The sequence below is a fragment of the Rhinolophus hipposideros genome, assembly GCF_964194185.1.
Source record: "Rhinolophus hipposideros genome assembly, chromosome: 2".
Classification (NCBI taxonomy): domain Eukaryota; kingdom Metazoa; phylum Chordata; class Mammalia; order Chiroptera; family Rhinolophidae; genus Rhinolophus; species Rhinolophus hipposideros.
This window is the reverse complement of record NC_138048.1, coordinates 109,550,630-109,566,780: the sequence shown is the minus strand read 5'-3', so window position 1 is coordinate 109,566,780 and position 16,151 is coordinate 109,550,630. Positions and strand designations below refer to the sequence as shown.

General features: G+C 52.6%; 2 protein-coding genes across 2 annotated transcripts in view; both read left to right on the top strand.

The window, feature by feature from the left end:
• PTTG1IP (PTTG1 interacting protein) overlaps window positions 1-6,435 on the top strand; it is a 19,655-nt gene extending 13,220 nt beyond the window's left edge. The window contains exons 4-6 of the mRNA XM_081070707.1: window positions 1,003-1,177; window positions 2,086-2,132; window positions 4,651-6,435. Of these exons, the coding sequence (XP_080926833.1) occupies window positions 1,003-1,177; window positions 2,086-2,132; window positions 4,651-4,697 (269 nt within the window). The 3' untranslated portion in view covers window positions 4,698-6,435. The remainder of the gene's footprint in view (window positions 1-1,002; window positions 1,178-2,085; window positions 2,133-4,650) is intronic.
• SUMO3 (small ubiquitin like modifier 3) overlaps window positions 1,090-16,151 on the top strand; it is a 27,020-nt gene continuing 11,958 nt past the window's right edge. The window contains exons 1-2 of the mRNA XM_081070716.1: window positions 1,090-1,177; window positions 2,086-2,132. Coding sequence (XP_080926842.1) covers window positions 2,109-2,132 — 24 coding nt within the window. The 5' untranslated portion in view covers window positions 1,090-1,177; window positions 2,086-2,108. The remainder of the gene's footprint in view (window positions 1,178-2,085; window positions 2,133-16,151) is intronic.

Below are 16,151 nucleotides of genomic sequence, written 5' to 3'. Positions count from 1 at the left end.
TCTTCTTGGTTCTAAAAACAATTAATAAACGATGTGGCTGTGTGGGTGCTGTTACACATGTGGCCACCCGGAGCTGTGTCGGGTCCACGCAGGCACAGAAGGGCTGGAGGGACCCACAGGCACTGGGGTCTGCTCGCCTCCCGAGGGTGGGCGCTGCCCTCCGGGTCCCACCCCTGCCTCAGGCAAGACCAGTGAGATGAGAGAGGATCGGTGCTGGAGGGTTTAATTAACCTCACCTTCGGAAAGGAAGGGAACTGCCGTGGGGTTCGCAGAGCTTGGCGACACCGCTGTCACCCTTAGTGGCTGTTGAAGCCTATTCAGTGGCTGTTCTAACGGATGATTGACAAACACACCTACGAATTGATCAGAAAGATACTGACTGGTTTTAATTTATAAATCCTTAAGAGAAGGTGAAAAGAATTGTAAAACCGGTCTTAAGCTGGTACGTGTCTCTGGAGTTGGGTGCAGACAGGAGGTCATACCCTCCTTTGACGCCAACCAGGTGCTGTGTCCACACCGCCCTCCACGGTCTGTCTCAGCTCGCCTGGGCGCTTTGTTCCTGTGGGAAGTGAATGGAACACTCTCGGCTTTGACTCAGATCACCGAATAAGCCACCTCAGGCTTAACTTCCGTTTCCATGAGTTCCACAAAATTAAGACTTAAAATGTTTTAGGGGGACTCTTCCTGGTTTTTGTCGCTTTTCTTGGGCTCGAAACATCTTTTCAATATCTGGTAGTGGGAAGAGCTAGCTCCCCGTGACCTTGCCCCCCGTGGTTAACTGACACTGTCAGGGTGCTGGCTGTATGTGAGCTGCTCCCCGGGCCCTTGGATGTGAGATGGCACACCATGGGGGGGAGTGCTCCCCGACGCCCCCCCCCCCCAAGCAGCCCTGACTCTCCTCCGACCCTTGGTGGCTCTGAGATGGCACACCATGGGGGGGAGTGCTCCCCAACTGCCCCTCCCAAGCAGCCCTGACTCTCCTCCGACCCTTGGCATCCACAGTGAATTTCGAGGCGCTGATTATCACCATGTCAGTGATCGGGGGCACCCTTCTCCTGGCGATTGTCATCTGCTGCTGCTGCTGCTGCAGAAGGAAGAAGAGGAACCGTAAGCCGGACAGAAGCGAGGAGAAGGCCATGAGGGAGCAAGAAGAGAGGAGGGTGCGGCAGGAAGAGAGGTGAGGCCACGGGCGTGTCCCACCGGGGCTTCCCTCCAGGGCACTGGGGTCTGGGGCAGTGGCAGGCGGCGTTGGTAAGTCGTGGGTTCTTCTAGGCTGTGGTGCAGAGTGGGGAGCTGCGTGCGGGGACAGGGCTGGGGCCACGACCTTTCCTTCACAGGCCTGCTGTCTCCTCGTTTGTTTCCTCTCGTCAGTGAAGCAGGGTTGTGGCTAGAGGTGCTGGCAGAGTCTTGGCTGCGGCTTCTCTATGCTGCGCTGGCCGTTTGTCCAGCCCTCGTTTATGATGAGCAAATGGGGGCTCAGGGGGAGAGAGCATTTGATCGGGTCACTTGTCTGTCTGTGGCCAAATTGGTCTCTTGTGCCATAAAAGCTGATAAACAGTTCGCTGGTTATGGGGCACGTAGGCGGGTGTAGATGTGGCCGTAGGACGCTGTCCCGCCCTGACGAGGGCCAGGCTTGTGGCTCAGGGAGGTGCTGACTTGTCAGCACAGCAGCTGGTGTTTCCTGACGCTGGGTGGGTCTCCATGCCGTCGCCCTAAAGCTATGTTCCCCTAAATCTAAGTGAGCATTTCCATGCCCCAAAACATCTCTAGAACCTCAGACAAGATTTGTATTGATCAGGACATTTTCTTCATGTGAGAAAAGAACTTCCCAAAACTCACGGCATCGGCCATTTGAATTGCTGTTATTCAAATAAAGACTTGAATGACACGATGTTGGGGTAGCCTGAGAAAACCGTCACCCTGCCTGTCCCAGTGCAGTGTGGTCCCATGGCTGAGCTTGGCCCCACCCTGCCTCATTCCAGGGAACCAGAAGCAACCCACAGCTTCTCTGCTGAAGAAGTGAAGGGTAGTGCTTTCAAAATTACACTGTATTTTGGTGCTAAACGGGATTCCTTGGTTTTTTAGGAGAGCAGAGATGAAGTCAAGACATGATGAAATCAGGAAAAAATATGGTAAGAGCTGTTTGACTCCGTTTTGCTTGGTGAGGAGCTGATGCCGGGTCAGTGTTGGCGCCCTGGAGGTTGGGCTGTGGGCTCATTGGGACGGAAGGATGTCGCGTCTGGGAGCAGCGTATTCCCAGAGGTGCTGCTATGAGCTGATCCCCCGGAGGCCGAGGAGACGAAGCCTCGGAACAAGCTTCCTCAGCCGGACCCCTCTGGGAACACGTGTTTGCTTAGGAAGTACAGGGCGTCGCAGTGGTCCGCTGTGGGCCCTTTCCTGTTGTTACCCTGTCTGCCCTGCAGTGGGCTGCGCCCGCGGAAGCGCAGGGCAAGTCTCTGGTCTCTGCCTAGGGCTATGTCACTGTCACCCCGACTTCGGGGTTGCAGCTGTGCCCCTTTTAAGGAGCCAGGCAACACAGGCCGTGCTGTCATTTTTCCTGTTTGCTGGGTGTTCTGTCCTAGTTTTGTTTTGATTTTGTTCAGAGGATGGGGTGGGGGTCTGTGCTTGAGTGTTTGAGCGCACCAAGTCTGCTCCTTCCTGTGGTGAGTTGCTTCGTACTGATTTCCAAACCCAGGGACAACATTAGCGTTTCTGCTCCTGCTCAGTGATCGCTCAGCGTTGTGGGAAATGAGGAAGTGTATTCCTTTGGCCTGTCCGAGCGAGGCCCTGCCTGACGGCAGGCCTGGGGCCCCTGGCACTGAGCCGTGCTGTGCCATGCCTCCTCGACCCTTGCCCCCTGCTAAGTGGACCAGGCTGCTCTGCTAAATCCTGGACCTGACCAGGAGCACGTCAGAATCTTCTCCGACGTGCACTTGACGTCCTCGGTGTGTACACAGAAATCTCGTGCTTTAGTGGTATTGTAGGACCCTCCCCACTGAACAGTAAATCCCGAAGGCTCAGTTCCCTGACGGCGGCGGCCGCTGCTCTGGGCTGTGCACGGCCCGCCAGCGGCCGGCCTTCTCCCCATCTGTACAGGCCTCTGAAGGGCCTCTGTGTGCTGTGTTCCCCACCAGGCCTCAGGCGGCCCCACGTGTTGGGTCTGGGGCCTGAGGCTGCTGCCCATCGCTCGGCCGCTGCCTTCGGGGTCCTGTGAGTCACAGCTGCCGCTCCTGTCCTGGCCCCCATGCTCTTCCCAGCTGCAGCACAAACACCGGTGTGGGGCCTGCTCTGGCCTCGGTCGTGGTGGCCCCCCTGGGGGTGCAGTCCCCTGTCCCCTAGCCTCCTCGGGCGCGGGTGCTTGCCACACCCACCGAGTGTCAGTGTGCGTCCCCTTGGCTAGGGCAGCTTGGTCTTCCACAAAAGGGAGAAGCCCCCATAGGAGCTTTCTGGCATCTGATTAACATGAATGCAAATAAAAGATAAGGTGAGTGTGTGCATGCGCACACAGCGAAGTGCTTTCCAGTGTCAGGTGCTCGGACGCGGCTGTGCCCCTGCTCGTGTGGGCAGGGCCTGAAGCCAGGGCTCTCAGTGGACGGCACACTTGCTGTAGCAGGCACCGATGTCCCTACCGTTTCCATGGTTAACTGGCCTTTCATTACACTGCTGGAATTAACTGTGCCAGTAAAGCCCATCGCATGGCCTGGACGTTGAGAGGAAGCCCCGGGGGTTCTCAGGGATGAGTGGGGTGTCCTGTGAGTGCCGTGGTCCGGTCCGCACACCACCCGTGGGAAAGCCTTCTCTTGGCTTTTACAAGGGGGCTGCTTTCCTCATCACAGAACAGCTCACCTCTTTTCCCCTCTGAACGGGAAGTAGAGCTGGGAGCTGTTGCCTCTTCTCAGCCCGACCTTGACTGCTGCTGCTTGGGCGCGGACTGTGCTGGCTCTTAGCGAGTCTCCCCAAATTTGAGGAGTCTCCCCAAGTCTGAGGCGCCCGTCCTCCTGACAGAGGGGCACCCTGCTGCATCCTCCACCTCCTCTCCCCCTTCTTGTCTTCTCCCCATCCCCACCCTGAACACCGAACCCTGCAGCAGGCGGGTAGGCTGCAGTGGTGGTTGCTGCAGGTTCGTGGGGGCGGGGAGTGTGTGTCCCCGTGAGGAGCACTCGCCTAGTCTCTAGATACTTTTACGGTTAAATACACATTTTTCTATGGTTCTGTCCTAATACTAGACAGTTAAATTGATGGTGGCCTTAGTTCTTCTTAGACTTAACTCTAAAAGTTAATCAACATTTGTAAATAAGGACATTTAAAGTAAGGTGGTTTTGTTTTGTTTTCTGTGTAATATTAGCGAACCACTGTGGGAAGAGATACCGGCTTTAAATGTCTTAATTTCTTTTTGAGAGAATCAACAAATAAGTCTTTACTTCTTAGGATCTGTTTTTCTTAAAATTATTGTTTTTGGTAAATTTTATTTCAGTTTTAAAATTACCTATGGTTTGACTTTCAGAAATGGTCTAGCGGAGTATTTGAATCTGCCGAGAATACCCGTTTTTCTTATGGCCTCAGTGAATCTCCGTGTAACTCAATTGTATTGCTTAGATTTTGTTCCCTGTCGGAAGTGTGCATTTGTAACCAAGTCCATTTTGTTTTCAGGTCTGTTTAAAGAAGAAAACCCATATGCCCGATTTGAGAACAACTAAAGCACACTCCTGGCTCGCAAGCAGCCCAAGGCTGCCTGCTCCTGACCCTGACGTGAGCTGTGGGGGCCGCCCCAGGGGCAGGCCTGCCTTGTCCTGTGAGCCTCTGTCCCTTCTCTTTCTCTGTGTCTCCTCACTTGAGATGTTAAGCCTGTTGAGGTTGGCTTTTTGTTTTTACTGTGACTTTCCGGAGGAAACTGCACATTCCACTGGTCTGTGAGGAGCTGTTGCCACACAGCCCAGCCCCCAGCCACTAGTCCTGTGCCCTCTTTTGTGCTCCACTGTCCCGAGGGCCTACTCCTGTCCCCACCCTCAGCTTCCCATGGTGGAGCCAGCCCCTCCTCATTGCCCAGAACCCACAGGTGGGCTTCTCCGGTGTCAGGTTAGGCGGCTTTGTGTGTGCAGGACATAGTGTCAGTGGCCTTAGTTACTGGCTCAGCTGCAGGGAAGAGCATAGATGAGGAAACGCACCTGAAACCCTTTTTAAAATAATGATTGCATTTTATTCCCCCCACCTAAAAGATTTCACCAAAACTCTTTACTGTCAAAGTCAGACCATTTATTGGGTGATTTTAAAATTTGTGTCTTTACTAGAACATGAAGACTGTTTTACAGTGAGAGCCTGAATTGTAAATGCAGTTCTGAAACAACCCCCCCAAGGAGGGACAGGGTGGTCCCTTCTGTGCCCCCGTGACCCTGTCGGTCCGTGTGCAGTCACCTGTCCTCTGAGGCGCTCTCCTGGGGGTCGGAGTGTCTCCCTTCCAGCAGGCGGTGCCCTGGCCCGTGCTCTGGGCAGCTCCTCTGGGGGGCTCTGTGCACCAGGTGGGGGGGTCTGCACACAGTGCCTGTGCTGACTGTCCTGCTTATAAGGCGACTTTGCTCTGAGCCGCGCCTCTTTGACCTGTGTGTCATCAGACCGTCCTTCAGAAGTGGCTTCTCTGAAGGTCATCTTTGGTGACCTCCAGGGGCCCTGTGGCACCACATACAGTGGCTCCATTTCTTTCCCGTCCAGAGGTGTGGCTTCAGTAGGCAGACTAGCACATGGCAGGGCAGCAGCAGACAAGGAGGTAGCTGGGAGCAGCCTGAGTGGAGCTGGAGGCGTCCCCACGCCAGATTCGTTTCAGTTTGGTCAGCACTGAGCTTCGGGAAGGCAGCTCAGCGGCCACATAGCAGAGGCCGTGTGTCCATGTTCACACTCTGCTCTCCGTGCGTCAGATAAGGTCACGTGCAGGTCCGTGCGCTTGAGATACCAGCAAACAGCGTGAGGAGCCTGTAACTGTAGAGCTCTGTGCTGTGACTTAACATTTCCACACACACTAAGAAACTCACCTTTAAAAAGTCTTTAGTCTTATTTCTCTGACTTCTTGGGCATTTGACAGCAATTTAAAGTATTGTGAAACATTCCTAAGTTTTATAGCAGCCTGCGAATTTTCACTTTCTGCTGTTCATTCATAGAAGAAACTTTGTAACAATAGGGTTTAGTGAACTTGGTGTTGGTGCAGTGGTGACAGTATGTGACTCGCTCACAGTGGCCGCTGCGCTGAGAGCAGAGCTGGGTGGGTTCATTAGAGCGTGTCACCCTGTCGTCCATGGGGAGGCCAGCCTGGTCTGCGTGCTCTTCTCGGATACGAGTACGGATAGCAGCCCACACCTGCAGCCTCAAGGAAACCGGAAATTTGGAGTGCCTTAATTATTAACCACTTTCCATTAAATGGTTTAATACATGCTTTTGCTGAATATACTTTGTGTTCCTTGTGTTTCATTTCTCAGTGTTGATAAGATTGCAGGTGCTCCTCTACTGCCGATGGGGTTACATCCAGATAAACCCATCGGAAGTCAAAAGTGTAGTTCATACGTCGAACCTGCCAGCCTCATAGCTCAGCCTCGCCCACCGTAGCCGTGCTCAGGATACTTACATTAGCCTAAGACACTGTCGAGGACCCGTTGTCACCCTCATGACCGTAGGGCTGGCGTGAGGCTGCAGTTTACTCGCTGCGGAGCGGCACAAGACAGGATCATACCGCATACCCCAGCCTGGGAGTGCACCAGAATTCAAAATTCGAGCTACGATTTCTGCAGAGTTCATACCGCTTTTGCACCATTGTGAGGTCGAAAACTTGTAAGTGGAACCATTGTGAGTGAGGGACCATTGGTACGTGGAGAGCAGGGAGACGCTCCAGGTGAACACAGACTTCCGGCCCTTCTCACAAGTGTGCGGTCTCAGCGTAGCACCCAGGTCCCGAGGCTGCCCCCTGCCCCCCCTGCCCGGGCAGCCTCGCCCCAACTGCTTAGCTGGAACCAGGTTCCAAGAACCCAGCAGAACCCAGCAGAAAGCATTTCTGGGGGCCGGCCCGGTGGCTCAGGCGGTTGGAGCTCCGTGCTCCTAACTCCGAAGGCTGCCGGTTCGATTCCCACATGGGCCAGTGGGCTCTCAGCCACAAGGTTGCTGGTTCAACTCCTCGAGTCCCGCAAGGGATGGTGGGCAGCGCTCCCTGCAACTAAGATTGAACATGGCACCTTGAGCTGAGCTGCTGCTGAGCTGCCGATGGCTCAGTTGGTTGGAGCTCGTCCTCTCAACCACAAGGTTGCTGGTTGGACTCCTGCAAGGGATGGTGGGCTGTGCCCCCTGCAACTAGCAACGGCAACTGGACCTGGAGCTGAGCTGCGCCCTCCACAACTAAGACTGAAAGGACAACAACTTGAAGCTGAACGGTACCCTCCACAACTAAGACTGAAAGGACAACAACTTGAAGCTGAATGGCACCCTCTACAACTAAGACTGAAAGGACAACAACTCGACTTGGAAAAAAGGCCTGGAAGTACACACTGTTCCCCAATCAAGTCCTGTTCCCCTTCCCCAATAAAAAAAATCTTTAAAAAAAAAAAAGGAAGAAAGCATTTCTGCCTTTGGGCTTTGCTGGCTCCCCTGTTTAAACACGTAACTGTTGACACCCTCCTTCCCACCCTCCCGCCTCCCTCCTGGGGAGTCGTGGGGAGCGGCCCACCCCTCTGAGTTGCTGCAGAGCCATTGTTACATCAGGCATTGGGACTCCGGGACTTGTTCTGTGCTGTTAGTGTGTGTAGACACTCGCCAGTCTGCTGATGCCATGGTCACCATGGGAAGTGTCTGTCCACCTGCACAACCCAGCGGTACCCCACCCACTTCCAGTGAAAGGTCAACGATGGGTCAACTCTGCTTCTTCATTCTCGAATGTCTGAAGGTTACAGGCCTACATCCAGAATGGAGGGGGCGGAGGTCGTGTCTCCACCCCCGGACATGGTCACGGGTGGCCTTGGACCTGGCATATCCTTAGAGAGTTGTCCAGTCGCACAGAAATTTATGTCAGCCTTGGACTCATTTAGGAAGTTGGATGGTGACAACCCTGCTTTGAGGGTTGGGTCCGTGAATGACATACTTTGCTACAATGTCTGCTCTTGGGAAAACTCACTTTGTGTTGGGTTAAAGCAAAAAATCAGAGGGGCTGACAATGGCCATGTCCCCATTAATGCTCTCAGCGTCCTTCCAGAGCTCGTCCACGACACAGGGTTCCATCCGTGTTGCCGCATGCGCACACGTGGCCACTGTCTGCGAGTGGCCTTGCTGCGCCTGACCCACTGTCCCAACTGGGAAACGCTGTAATGTCCAACCCGAGTCTGCTCAGGCTGCTTTAGTGTGAGATGTGCATGACCCGCGGGGTCAGTTCCTGGAAGTACAATTCTGGATCAAAGTGTCCTTGGCTCTTATTTAAAATATTGGTAGAATCTGCCAAATTGCCCCCCAGAGGGAGGACACCTCAGTTGGATGGATGGAGGTGAGTTGTCCCTGTGTAGTTTCACCAAAACCTCATCTGGGAGTCAGTTGTCCTGAGACCACGGTTCTCAAGGACCCAGAGGGGAAGTGTGGCCCCTGTGTGTGTGCGGTGAGTGTATTTGGTGTGGGTGGGGACGGCAGGCGGATGCTGGTGTGGGGACATAGTTGACAGCATTAGGACCACCGTGGCTGAAGAGCAATCACGGAGTGTCCAGGGAGCTGTGTCAGGAGTGTGGGCTCCATCCTGTCGGTGCTCCTGTGAGGTGGTGGCTGGTACAGGTCCTGAGAGATGACAGGAGGAGGTGGGACAAACCCTGGACTTGTCCCATGGGTGGTCCCCAGGTTCCCCATCCCCTGCCCTACCCTGTCTAGGCCCTCTCTCCTTTCCACAGCACCCCTGCTTGGTCCCGCTGCTCCCTGCTGTGTGGCCCACAGGCCCTGGGGACTATGCCCTGGTCAGGCAGTGGCTGATTCAATGGCTGTTCTCTGTTCTCCCAACCAGGAGGCATGACATACGTCCCATGAGTCCCAGGAGTGCCAGACATGACCTGATACTTAGCAGAAACCCATGTGCCTCCTGGCTGGCACTGCCACTTCAGAGCTTTCTCTGGCCACGTGTCCACTTTGAGGAGCCAAGGGGCCCAGCAGCAGCCACTTCTGGGGAATAGGCCGTACTGTGCCCCCTGTACAGGCATCCGGTCAGGCTGGGTGGGGCACAGGAGGCACCCAGGCCCTGAGTGAGTTGCTGGTGGGCGTGAGTGGGTAGCCTATTGCCACCCCTTGTCCCTGGTCCCATGCCTTCTGCTGGGGACACAGGCCCCCAGGTGGCCTCTCAGGATTGGCACGTGTAGGAGGGCAGATGTAGGAGGTACGCTGCGTGGACTTGTCCCCCTCAGCTGCTTCACTGGATGGACCGCAGCACTCTGGTGACTCAGCTCGGGGACGGTCCTGGTCATGGCAGCTTTCCTCCCTGTGGTCTTGTGGCTGGGCGTCCCCTGGGTTTTTGGCGTCCTGTGCCTCCAGTGGGGAAGTGACACTTGCACTAGGTTCCAGCGGCAGGAGCTCGTCGCTGCATGAGGCCTGGGAGAGCACTCACGGCTGGGCTGCCGCCTGCCCCACGAGGGCCACGTCTGGGGCACATCCCGGAGCTGGGGAACTGCGTCCACTTGAGGGGATTCCATCTAACAGCACCCTACGTCTCCATCAAGCTGGATACGGAAGCCCTAGTGCAGGACCCTCCCTGCACGGCGTACCCCGACCTCGCTGAGAAGCCCCAGGAGATCCTCGCCAGCTCAGCGGACCCTGACTTGATGGCTTATTCCCCAGACCTAAGCAATGCCATTCAACTCGCAGTCATGGGCAGACGTTGAATTGTTCTCAAGCCTGAATACTAAACAATTGCCAACAACAGATGAATCACCAAATACCATCACCATAACATGCCTGGGTAGTGTCTGTTCAAATTCCAGTTCTTTACGCTTAGGGACAGGGTCACTGAGGTGACAAAATAAAATGAATTTTCTTCGATAGTGGGAGTGGCAATGGGGCTTTCGTGGTGACGGAGTGAGGTTGGGACGCTCGCTGAGGGATTGCAGTGAGCCCTGAGCCTGTCCGCGGCTCCCTGCCACTGGCTGGCCAGTCTGGACGCTGATAAGCCCTTCTCGGGACTGAGCCTCACGTTCCTGTGTTCGACATGTGCTCCTCGTCTACTTTCTAAGTGACCACATTTGGCTAAATTAAGTCAGGTATCTCAGACTGAGGGTGAAACCTGAGTTGCATTTTCTTTGTGCTGTAGGATTTCTGATTTTGTATCCTAATCAAATAACAGCGTTGCCATTTTTTATTTTTCAGCATTTTTCCAAAATCATGAGGGCCACCTCTAGTTACTCAGAGGGTCTCGGGGACTCATGTTCAGAGGGTAGTTGGCGGGAGGCTGCCCTTTTTCCACTCAGGTGCCAGCAGGGCCCAGCCAAGGAACGGCACGGTCTGTAGAGTTACCAGCTCAGCATAAAGAAGAGTTAACTGTCAGTGTAAAGGGAGGTTAACCCACGTGAAGAATAGTTAACCAGGCAGAAAGATAGTTAACCAGGCATAAAGATAGTTAATCCCTCGCTGCAGAGGATTGCTAACTGGGTGACTGATGGGAGAGCAGGCTGCAAGAGCACCAGCTGCCACCCAGAGGGGGTTGGATGATTGACACCCAATACCTGAGAGGCGGGCCCCGCCCTGGCAGGAGGCAGTGCTGTCCTGAGCTGGCTCAGAAGCCTTAGGAAAGGTTTTTTTAGGAGCGGAAACCATCATAGGGCGGGAGAATGAGGTTAGATGACTTGCACCGGAGATCTGGGACCATTTCCCAAGAGGGTTGCCAGGGCGTTCCCCTCCCCCCCAGGTGGACACTGGCCTGGAGAGGTGGGGCTGGTGCAGAGACTCCTGCGTGCTCAGCCACAGAGCTGGGACGGGTGACTGAATTCCAGCGGCCCAGACACCATGATTCGGAGAAGCTGTTTCAGAGGACACGGGGAGCTCGGGGCAGTGCTCGGAAAGCACATGGTGGTGGGTTCCAGGATCAGAGCCCGCAGCCCAGATCTGGGGTGGGGGGCTGGCAGTGCCAATCTCCACACCTCCCTGGACAGTCTCCTCAGGCCCCAGGTGACCAACTCCACGTTCCTTATCAGCTGCACTTCTCCCTGACCCCATGTGTCCCACAGGCCTCTCACCATGGCCAGTCCGAGCCAGACTCTGTCTCCCAGGCCCACAGTGTCCCCGTGCTGCCCCCCAGGTCCATGCCGCACCCTCTCTGCCCCTCCCCAGACACCCAGCACGGCTGGCCCTACTGCTATCTGCTGCCCCTTCTGCCCAGCAGCCTCTCCTCCTCCCTGGTCAGGGACCCCTTTAAACTGCACTTTTCATCGTGTGGACCCACGTAATTCCGACAGCTCCCACTGCATTTAGAAATAGGCCCTGGTTCTCACAACAGCCTAAATTTCAGAAGAAGGCTGTGTAGCAAAGCAGACCCCAAATGCCCAAGGAGCCAAGAGGACAAAGCGGGTGCCAGACAAGTCCAGCTTGGTCAGTTTAACGGGCTCAGTTTAACCAGTGGGTTGGTCAGTTTAACAGGGAGAAAGTTAAGACAACATTGAAGGCCCCCTGCTGGAGAGAACTAAGAGGAATCCTGTGACCAGCCCAGAGCTTTTGTACATAGCCAAGGTAGAGGAGAGGGTTGAGGGTCAAGGGTCAAGGGTCCAGGCTTACCCAGACAGCAAGATGGCGGGTTAGCCTTAAGATGGAATCACTCATGTCCCGCACTGTAGAAGGCCCGTTGGTCTCCTCCACTTGAATCTCCCTCTTTGAGCCATCAGCTCCCTCTCAGCTATACTTGCTCCCTGGAGCACCTTCTTACACATCCCGGTAGCTCCTGTCCCCGCTCTCTCTCTGTTCATGTGTGTGCATTTTCCCTGGCCACCTACCTGAAGAGCTCTCCTTTGATAAGACCTGTTCTCTAACTTAGATCTATTGTTCAGTTCGTCTGGCCACCTAATATAGCAGGGTTTAACCACAGAAGCAGAAGCAGTAGGGTATCTGTCTGTCCATCCATCTACGCATCCATCCGTCTACCCACTACCCCCCAGTCATGTATCCGTCCATCCATTCATCTATCCATCCATCCACCCACCCAGTACCACCATCCATCTATCCATCCATCACCCATCCACCCACACACACATCCACCATCCATCCATCCATCCATCCATCCATCACCCACCCACCCATGCACACATCCACCATCCATCCATCCATCCATCTATCCATCCATCCATCCATCCATCCATCCATCCATCCATCATCCACCCACCCAGTACCACCATCCATCTATCCATCCATCCGTCCGTCCGTCCGTCCGTCATCCACCCACCCAGTACCACCATCCATCTATCCATCCATCCATCCATCCATCCCCCACCCACCCATGCACACCCATCCATGCACACATCCACCATCCATCCATCCATCCGTCCATCCATCCATCCATCCGTCATCCACCCACCCAGTACCACCATCCATCCATCCGTCTGTCCGTCCGTCTGTCCGTTATCCACCCACCCAGTACCACCATCCATCTATCCATCCATCCATCCATCACCCACCCACCCATGCACACCCACCCATGCACACCCACCCATGCACACATCCACCATCCATCCATCCATCCATCCATCCATCCATCCATCCGTCCGTCCATCCGTCAGTCCATCCGTCCGTCCGTCATCCACCCACCCAGTACCACCATCCATCTATCCATCCATCCATCCATCTATCACCCAACCACCCATGCACACATCATCCATCCATCCATCATCCATCCGTCCATCCATCCATCCATCCGTCATCCACCCACCCAGTACCACCATCCATCTATCCATCCATCCATCCATCCATCCGTCCGTCCGTCCGTCATCCACCCACCCAGTACCACCATCCATCTATCCATCCATCCATCCATCCATCCATCCATCACCCATCCACCCATGCACACATCATCCATCCATCCATCATCCATCCGTCCGTCCATCCATCCATCCATCCATCCGTCATCCACCCACCCAGTACCACCATCCATCCATCCATCCATCCATCCATCCATCCATCCATCCATCCATCCGTCCGTCATCCACCCACCCAGTACCACCATCCATCCATCCATCCATCCATCCATCCATCCATCCATCCATCACCCACCCACCCATGCACACATCCACCATCCATCCATCCATCCATCCATCCATCCATCCATCCGTCATCCATCCACCCAGTACCACCATCCATCTATCCATCCATCCATCCATCCATCCATCCATCCATCCATGCATCCATGCATCCATCACCCACCCATGCACACATCCACCATCCATCCATCCATCCATCCGTCATCCACCCACCCAGTACCACCATCCATCTATCCATCTATCCATCCATCCACAATCCATCCATCATCCATCCTTGCATCCATCCATCCATCAGTCCACCCACCCATCAATTTCACAAAGGCTAGCTGACCTTGTAGCAGGTGCTGGTGCTGTCCTGGGGCACAAGACAGATAATGAACAAATAGATTGGCATATGCCATTTGAGGTGGTGAGTGAGCTTTCCACCATGTCAAGGTGGCTGGTGGGGAGTACCTCAGGATTCCCTTTGTTGTGTGTTTCCAGTTGGGATGGGCCCCAGACAGGCTCCTGGGAGATTCTGGAACACAGAAAGGAGGCAGCAGCCATTCTGTCTATTTAGTGGGATGCAGCAGCCAGGAGTGAGCAGTCAGCTCCATGACAAAGGGCCCTGCTTCTGCAGGACCCCCTTGTGGAAGAGGCTGAGGCAAGGAACATGGAGGCGGGGCTCGGCCTCTGCCTGAGAGGCCCTGCAGCTCATGACCCTCCCTTCCTGTCTGCCCACCCTGCAGACGAAGCCTCAGCAACAGATGGGACTCCGTGGGACTTAACAGTCCCGTGATTGTGGCAGCCAATTCCCTATAATAGATGCATAGAAGATGGATGGGTGGGTAGGTGGGTGGGTGAATGCCCAGAAGACATTATTGTTGTTTTACAGAGTCATTATGCGTTTAGGTTTACCTACGTATGTATGCCTTTTTGTTTTATTTCCATGTTTCCTTCTCTCTTTGTTCCCTATTGTATTAATATTTCTATGCTTCCATCTGGGATCAATTTCTCTCCGCAGGAAGATATTCCTTTGGTATTGCCTTTAGTGTATGCTTTCTGGCAATGAATTCTAGATGATTTGCTTTTTCTGAAATATCTTTATTTTACTTCTATTTTTATACAAATTTTAATTGATATAAAACTCTGTGTAGGTACTCCTTCTCTCTCAGCATTTGGTAGATGTCGTTCCATTGTCACCTGGCTTCAATGTCTGTGTTGCAAAGTGCGATGTGAGTCTTTTTGTTTTTCCTTAAAACAATGATATTCTCTTTGGTTTTCAACAGGCTTACTGTCATATAGTTAGGTGTGGTTTCTTTTTTATTTCTCATTTGGGTTGGTAGTTTCTCTTTAATCTGTGGTGTGTTATCTTTGGTGAATTTTGAAAAATCCTCTTTTTTTATCTTTCAAATATTGCTTCTGGACTGTTCTTTTTTCTCCTTCTGGAATTCCGTTTTACAAATATGTTACACATTTCCACTATATTTCATGTCTTTTACTATACATTCCATACTTTTTTCTCTCTCTGCTTCTGTCTGAATATTTTCTTCTGACTTATCTTCCAGTTCATAATCATCTCTCCCACTGTGTCTAATCTGTTGTTAAACCCATCTATCTAATTTGTAATTTCAATGATTGCATTTTTGTCTTCAAATTTAATTTCTTTTTTTTAATAGATTCCACTTCTCTGTTGAAAAATTTCATCTCGTTTCCTTGAACATATTATTTAAAGTTACTTTAAAGTCTGTGTCTGATAATGCCAACATCCTGTTTTCCTGTGGATTTACTCTCTCTCTCTCTCTCTCTCTCTCTCTCTCTCCCCCCCATACACAAACACACACACACACACACACACACACACACACACACACACTTTTCTTGGTGTTGGATCATCTTCTGGTTTTCTTTGTAAACTTTTATTCAATTCTGTATATTGTGTATGAAGCTATTTTAGTTAATTTGAGGCCTGAGATGATGTTTTCCTCCAGAGATTTCTTTTTGCTTCCGGCTGGCAATGAGGAGGAGAGATCAGCTTAGTCCAACTTGGGAGTGAGCTGTCTGGAGGCTGGTTTCAGTCTTTGTGAGGAGGTCAGCCTTACGACTTTGTTGTAGAGCTCAGTGCTCCAGCTCAAGGTCCAGGCTATTGATCAGAGTGCCCCCCGACCCCCAGTTTATCATGCTGTTGGCCATGTCCAGTTATTGTCTCCCCCACCTAACAGACTCAAGAGCTCTGCTCTGTGTCTCAACTTCTTGTCCACTGCATATATTGTGGACTGCACTGTGTGTGTGTGTGTCGCTCCCTCCCCTCCCTCTTTCTGCCTCTCTCCCTCTCCCTCTCTCCATGCACACACAGAGAAAAGGCCATGTGAGAACACAGGGAGACGGTGACCATCTACAAGCAAAGGAGAGAGGCATCATCTGAAACCAACCCTGCTGGCACCTTGGTCTTGGACTTCCAGTCTCCAGAATTGTGAAAAAAATGTCTGTTCTTTAAGCCACTCAGTTTATAGTATGTTGTTACGATGGCCCAAGCTGACTGCTACATCATAGTAATCACCAAAGACCTCACAGGGGAAAAAAAATCACTTTCTTGCTGGGATTTCTGCCCCTTAGAGAAAGTCTTCTCTGTTTTGGTAGCTATCTGATGTCTTCAAAGAGATTTTCAAAATATTTCATACAGATTTTCTGGTTGTTCAAAACCACGATAATTTTATAATTTGTTTTTAAAAACTTATCATATGAGCATCTTTTCCTGCTACCAACTACTCTTCTTTACACATTTCTTTTAATAGTGACATAGTCTTTCATTATGAATGGATCATAGTTTAATTTCTAATTGTAACATATTTAGATATTGTGTTTTATAAATTCTAAATTATGTATTTTTCACACTTTAAGTCTGAAAACAGGATGTGTCTTCCATCCATAACTTGTCATAGT